Here is an 8,019-nt window from a genome sequence, read left to right on the forward strand (position 1 = left end):
ATCCATCGCCTTATGTGGTGTTTTGCCAGTGAACAAGCAGCGGTTAGACAGTTATCGGGATGAACTGTAAGCTGTTGTATGTCGTATCTTCCCTCAATTAAGGACAATCATGCATTGACAGTTGTGTCTGCGCCTCATTTGGACAAATTATCGGATCTATAGGATATAGCCTCGACATGGAACAGTCAAGTTTTCTCTGTCTACTTTTGACTTGTTACTCCATGACGTCAATGGTGTTGAGTTTGTCATTCAGAAACCAGCCCGATACTGTGTCGGCGTACGCGGGAGACACTATCTATATGAGATGTGATTTATACCTGGATGCAGGGGATCAGCCGTCTACATTGCGTGTAACATGGAAAAAGGTGGATAGTCGTAATACACTGAGAGATATCAGCATCCTAGGTCACATCGTGCTGGCTAATGCCGACCCAGAACGTTTCAGTATTGTGGGAGATCCGAGGATGGGAGAACATGACCTAAAGATACAGGACGTGCAATATGAAGATGCTGGGATGTACTTTTGTCAGGTAACCGCTTCGGGACGATTTCTTGAGTCAGCAGCCGGTAGACTGACAGTTCGTGTCCCAATCCCAATCCCGACCTGTGAAATAAATCCACCCATTCCAACTGTGGGTCAGCGGGTCACGTTTGTTTGTGCTCAGCAGATGCATCCCCAGGTAAATTATGAAGCTCTAAATTGGTGGAATGAAACGTCGAGAAGTAAGATAGTGACACAAGGGCGGTATTCGGATGGTTCCATCTACTTTACCAGATTCCTGCTCGATTCTGATCGTAACCAGAAATTTGTCTGTAGCCAGGGACAAACATATGTGCCAGGCAGTCGAAATTGTTCAATCATACCGTTACCAGCCATTGAAATATCGACCATTGCAAACCCTTTAACTCATACCATCTTCATTAACCCAGCAATAAAAAACGTAACAGAAAGAAGCAGTGCAACATTCGGTTGTAGATCATCCGCCGGACCTGTCAGTCGATGGGTCTTTGGATACGGTAGCCGAGCTTCGAAGATCAGAGTAACGAGAAATAGATTCTTGGTGTCTGCTGACAAATCTGAATTAACTGTGATTAGAACCACATTAAATGACAGTAATTCTGTGGTTCGCTGTATTGTGGTTACGGATGCTGGCGAGAAACTGACGGCCCGCTCTGTGCTTTACGTTCTTCCCAGTAACACTCAGCCAGACGTCACTGATCCAAAAATCCCACCACCGCTTCCTCCCGTGTATACAGCTCGGCCAGCTGCTACTGACCGCTCGACCAGGGGACAGACAACACGACGCACAATAACACCAACCTCTACAAAGGCAGGTACGGAAAATGAGGACAAGACTGGCATAGCAGGAACAAACGTACCTGATGGAAAAACGCTCGTCAATGTGCAGAATACCCCATACAAGTTAACCACGCCATCAGGAAAGGTAATTGAACCTACAACGAGGCGAGATGCTGCTCAGATTGAGGCAGATACTGGAGCTGACGCGACTAATGCAAACGACAAAGACAATGATGTCAATGTTTCTATATTGCGTAATGGTGGTGGTTTAGGGGGCATCAACACACATGAAGTCTCTAGCAACAGCAATCCTGGAAAAAATGATAACAACTCTGGAATAGCAGGGGCAATTATAGGGTCGCTTCTAATGATTGCCCTTGTTGTTCTTCTTATTTTTCTCATTAAGACGAAACGCTACCCTAAGACTGTTCCAAGCTGGATCCCGCCATCCTTAGTGGCTGCCCTCAAGAGGCCGCGCAAAAAGTCAGATCGGGAGAGCTTTAACAATAGTGAGTCTGCAGCCAGTGGCAAGGCGTCCATGAGGCTGAAGGAGATCGAAGTAGTGGTTAACCCCCCGCCTCCTGAGTGGCAATTTCGACTTAAGGACGTAGAGAATACTGGCGGTCGTGCCGAACACCCTTCGAATACTCCCAAGAATCATATGAACGATGGCCCAGTATACGCCAACTTGTCTCCTGGCCTTTCCAAAGCTCACGTCGATGAGGATGTGCATGACGAGGACGAGGATGATTCACTCTTTTCATCAGACTTTGACGATGAACTGGACCTTGAAGGCGAAATTGTGGCAGAAATGGCAGCGAGATCGGGCGATGAGTGTCGCGAAGCTGGACTGAGTGAGAAGATTGTTGAGGAAAGAAAGAGTAGGAATGTGGAAGGTTTGGTTTATGCACAGTTAGACTTAGGACCAGACGCGGAAAAACGGTCCACAGTTTACATTGAGGGCGAAAAAACTCAATACGCCCACATACAACATGGGGAGTCTACCACACGGAAATAAGACTGACTGCAAAAATTACTACGAGACTAGCATGGTGTGAACGAGTTGGGTGTGATTTTTAGTGCATGTTGTTTTCGCAGTAAAGCAATATCAATGTGAATAACTCACTGAACAATGATATATCTGATAACTTCGTATTGCATGACATAGTACAATATATGTAATTTCCTTGGAGTTTGTGAATTTCCCTCTTCGACCAGAGAAATACATGTATATCAAGTTGGTGCTAATATGTATTTTGATTACACTTCTGTATGATAATGACGCGTAATATCTGTAACAGTAAATTGAGGCTTTTTGACCGAAACAAACTAGATAGATGATCAATTAACTTTTTTTTTTTTGGTTTTAATAACCTTTAAGGGCATCAGAACGCTCATGACACGGAATATACGTACATATGTGTGTAAAAAAAAGAGCTTACAACAATTTTCATACACAAGGGCTCACAGTGACGGTGTCTGAACACAGATAAAAAATGATATATACGTACACATGTATCTGTCTTATTTGGTGATGTCATTTTTTTGTGTGTGTGTGTGAAGACGCTGTATGATTTCATTCACTGTGAATATGTGCAATGAATTATATTATTCCGTGAACGATATGTAGAGCACGATGTCAGATTTCTTTTCCTCAAAGCCAGAACCGAACGGTTACGACAACAGCAATACATAGGTTTCCAGTAATCTGGGAAAGCCTCTCATCACATAAGAGAATCGACATTGTATTTGGAGATATTTCACATACTCTATAACAAGTTCTAAAAAGTGCAATTCTGAAGAGGGTTTAAGTTGTAGTTTTGATATCATTTCAGAGAGTGACGGTTATTTAGGCCCAATAAATACAGCATACATGTACCATGTTGCCTTCATATATATCCCCATTTTGTTCCTGTATGACTGCATGTTTAATTCACTGTGACTGGTACAATGTAAGTGTTATTTTAAGTACAGATTTTGACATAGTTTATGGGTGTGGGGTAGAAGACGTGTGGGTCATGGCAATTATTTACCTTTTTTTTTCCCTGGCAGCCCTGTTTTTTATGTCACAATCTAGGTTTTTTTTTTTTTCTCTCGCTCTTTGTGCTTTGTCTCTGTGTTATTATTTATCTTATTTCTGTTATGCTGAATTAAATGTGTTTTGTGTTTACCCATGTACATACAGTATCTGAAATCCCGAACTAAGTAATGATGATGATGATGATGATGATGATAATAATAATAATAATAATAATAATAATAATGATAATAGCAATAATACATAATAATACAATCGTATTTGCACGACAAAGGTATGCTCGCATGACACCAAGAGCACTGAGGTGAAACCAGCATTCCAGCTTTTGTTCAAATCTCCAATCATTACGTATTCGTAAACTCGGATCCAATGTCACTGAGAGGGCAATGAACTCTGCCAAAGCAGATTAAAATCCCTCGCCACATTCACTGTTTTTTATTCTTAATTTTTTACGTCGAGGTGCTATTTGCTCGATCCAACTCATTGTGAAATGCATAGAATATAAGAATCACCCTGTGCTTGGTCATTTGCTTCGCATTCTCTCTATCATCTTTGCAAACGAAGCAGATTCTTCATTGTAATGAAGATTCTAGGGAAGTATGAAAAGATTTTAAGTGTGTGTGTGTGTGTGTGTGTGTGTGTGAAAGGGAGATGCAATAAAGTGTTCCTGACTATAAAACTACATCTGTATACGAAAAAGAAGATGCAACATAAAAATGGCGTGTTGTTCATGCATTTCATTTCTGTAAACTATCACACAGGAATATTTACAGTGTATAATATGGAATTTACCCTTCTACAAAATTATACTCAAACACCCTCAAGCCGGTGATAATACGTGTACGTTATGAAGTCATTATTTCTACATCCCACGTCATTACACATACCATGAAGCGATATCAAATATATTTGATTGATTTCGGTACTTAGCAGCAAAAAGATGCGACAGTTTGTGATAAGTTTCTTTCTGGCAGTGTAGCATGACATATTGTCGTACTCTCTACTATCAAGTTTTGCTTTTACGTCACTTCAGAATGATTCATGCTTAAATCTTAATTTATGTGAATTGTACTTTTTTTTTGGGGACAAACGTTGATGAAGTCAATATGAGAAACTAAACAAGTAGTTGTCTTTCACTGTTAATACGATGTTTACCAAGTATGAAATGATATGTATAGTACAATTGAAACTATGTATACAGTGTATGTTCATTCTTACAAGCAGACTTACAGTGTACATTGTATCGCATGTATAGTTCTAATGTGACGCTGTCTTACCAGCTGTCGGTGCGTTTATGGCAATTCGACGATGTTTAAGTACATCAATATGGCAATATTTTGTATATGAAGTTGACAAATTTGTTGTTTCAATTACGTTTTTTTTTTAAGAAAAATAAAATACCAGGATGTATGAATCTTTGTACCACAGCATATTGTCTTATGCGTCAATTTCAAATCTGACACAGCTGATGATAGGATTTCAAAGGACAAACCGAAACAAAGAAGAGGACACGCCTGTAATATACGATACAAACCTGGATACGTATGTTTCTCTTCTTCTTACGACCATACATCTGCGTCTACATGCCTCAAGATGACACTCCTAAATCAGGAAGTGGTATGTTGGCTTTATTGTATGCAATAATAATCATCATGAAAGTAACCATGACTTGTACCCATGGGTTCATGTTTCTCTAGGCGAAACTAGGAAGTTTGTAGCTATGGAAGTCGACTAAAAACGACTAGAAATAAAAACAAATACAAGCCTATGTACTTACAGAAAGACAGACAGAGAGACAGAGAGTCTTAATAGTCCATTACCCAACCACAGACTGTCGACGTGGAATCAAAACACCAGTATTGATATTAGGGATTGTACTTTTCTCTTCGGTTAATGAATCTTCGTAGTCCATAATATCCCGGCATATAAAAGAGGAAATCAAAGCAGTCCATTTGTTGACTTTAAGTCATAAGGATTGAATTGAAGGACTATTCATGTGTTATTTCAATTACTTTTATAGTAAACGGACATACATTTCGTATACAAAATGCCATTCTCTCTGTCGCTGAAACTGAATCCATGGTTTTACAGCAAAATATGATGAAGACATAGAAATCAAACAGAAACGACATGCACCAAGACAAGTCATTTTAGTGGTAGACACATCATTTTCGCAGAAACCAGTTTTATGACACGAATCGAATATACAAGTGGCAGTGAGTAGAGTTTCATTTGTACAATATATGACTACTTATATATATAATATATGACTATGTAATTTGTATTCATGTCGACATGAACTATTCATATCAATGTGGTAAAAATGTAATCCCCCTTGTTTAAGAGACGTCCATGTCCAGTATATGAGGATTTCCAGTGACTAATTGATGTGAGTATAATGCATTGTTAACATCATGGAACCACTTTGAGGCCAAGCAAGACTGAATCAAACTGTAGGTTTATATCAAAGTTACAAATACGCAAGTCCAACAAGTACCCTCTAATGTATTACAGCCATGTTTCTTGTGAAATAAGTATTTCTCATTTACTTTTGTGGTCCGGCTCTTAGATGGACTGCTTTACCCATTTGTGTTTCAAAAGTGTATCGTCTAGGTCCCCATTTCAATATTTGCAATCTCAATATGAATGCCAAAGACAAATTCACTGCTGTATCGTGTCAGTTCAGTGAATAAAGACGCAGAGCTTCACTTGCCATTCAGGCCTGCAATGTAGTAGCTTAAGAACAAGAACAAGAACAAGAACAAGAACAAGAACAAGAACAAGAAGAACAACAACAACAACAAAAACTTTATCCTTCCAGGTAGTGCTGATTTTATACGAAGACATATCATGCAAAATGAAACTGACTTATTGGTCAGCATTATACATTAGAAAGCAAATAAATGCAAGATAACAAGGGGAAATTTAGTTTTGACACCTCCTGTCAATTCATAGTAATTTAGGAGTGTATCCCAGTTTAATCACCCCATCACAATAAAACGCTGAAAGCCTTCGGATATTGCCCATTTGCATGTGCATCATTCATTTACTGCGACGGACTTAGCACACATCTGCAAATAAGAATGAAGTATGGCAAGACAACTTCAAATCAAACTAGATTTCAAATTTGTCAAGATAACAATTGTAATCCGTGAAACTAAAATCACTAGTTGAGGGTACAACATATCAAAACCTGAAAGAAAATCGACCAAGGATAAGTGAGCTGCTGAACGTCATGTCAAGTGATATTTTCAACAACAACAACAAAAAAGTTGACTGCAATGAAATGAAATGGTCAAATTTTACAAGGATCACTCGAATTAATTTTGTCACGGCGATGACGTCATCAAAATGAAAAAAAAAAAATGACCCCAAACATAATTTCATGAACTACACACATGGAGTCTGATCAAGAGTGTATTCTCTTACAAAATAATTCCACCTGGCCCTGTCTACATTGTTAAGTATTAATACAACAACATTAATGTTGTAATACATAGCACTTTTTTTTCTTTTTGAATTTGTATCGACAAAAATGTGCTATTGGAAATAAAATCTCATTTGAGGTGAATTGAATTAAATGCAAAATGTGACGTAGTTTCAACAGAAATTAAAGAAGAGCATCCTTTCTGGTTGATTTTCAAGTGAGTAGTTTTTTTTTTTAAAGTTCGTTTTCGTTTTTAGGGTACCGGCAATTTGTGTTTCGTAATAACGACCGTACATTTGGAATAACGAACTTTATTTCATTTTTTGATTAACAAACCTTCAGAATAACAAACATCGCCCGTTTTGTAATATCATACTTGAGCAGATCCAGGAACAAAACATTGGTGGTATCCTATTCGTTATACATCTTGATCACATGTACACACCTTTTTGTGGAGGCCCTCATTAAAACCGTTTTAATTGTTTAAAGGGACTGTTTACCATTGGGAGTAGTGATTAAAAAAGTTCGAGTTATAACATCTGACGTAAACTGTATAAGTCAGTTGTACAGTATGTCCCCAAAAAAAATTACAACGGGGCGTTCCGCAATTATATCTTTAAAAATAGTGAATCAATCTACATACAAATTCAGGGTATGAAACTATAACTCAATGCCCACATCTTACAGAAAACCCCATTCGATTTGCTTCAGTGGTCAAAGAGAAATGAGGAATTTTGTAGAGGATGTCGGGAATCTCTTCTGTCCAAGTTCTGTCTATTACTCACACACAAGATCATCAAAATGCTAAACTCCGATTCATGACATGCTTTACAACAATCCACATTTCTCTGTGACCGCTTAACCAATTCGAATGGGGATTTCTGCAAAATAGAGCTAAAATGTTATACTTTAAGACCCTGAAGAAGCATTTAAAAAAATAATCATATTGGGCGTTATCAATGCGAAAATCTGATTGTGATTTTTTTTGGGGACCTCTGCAGTAAGTCACCCCAAAATTACAATCAGATTTTTTTCGAATTGATAATACCAAATAAGATCAACCTGTCTAAGTGCTACTTCAGGGTCTTAAAATATAACATCTTAGCTCTATTTTGCAGAAAACCCCATTCAATTTGGTTAAGCGGTCACAGAGAAATGTGGATTGTTGTAAAGCATGTCATGAGTCTGATTCTTCCAATTTTAGCAATTCAATGCTCTTGTGTGTAAATAATAGACAGAATTTGGACAAAAGAG

The 8,019-nt window shown here is 38.3% G+C and overlaps 1 protein-coding gene across 1 annotated transcript; it reads left to right on the plus strand.

The window, feature by feature from the left end:
• Positions 1 to 59: 59 nt before the first annotated feature.
• LOC140243069 (uncharacterized) lies at positions 60 to 2,318 on the plus strand. The gene has a single exon (XM_072322805.1). It carries the CDS (start codon positions 177 to 179, stop codon positions 2,316 to 2,318), a length of 2,142 nt encoding a protein of 713 aa, XP_072178906.1. The 5' UTR covers positions 60 to 176.
• Positions 2,319 to 8,019: the final 5,701 nt, after the last annotated feature.

The sequence above is a fragment of the Diadema setosum genome, chromosome 19 (assembly GCF_964275005.1).
Source record: "Diadema setosum chromosome 19, eeDiaSeto1, whole genome shotgun sequence".
In the NCBI taxonomy this organism is placed as follows: domain Eukaryota; kingdom Metazoa; phylum Echinodermata; class Echinoidea; order Diadematoida; family Diadematidae; genus Diadema; species Diadema setosum.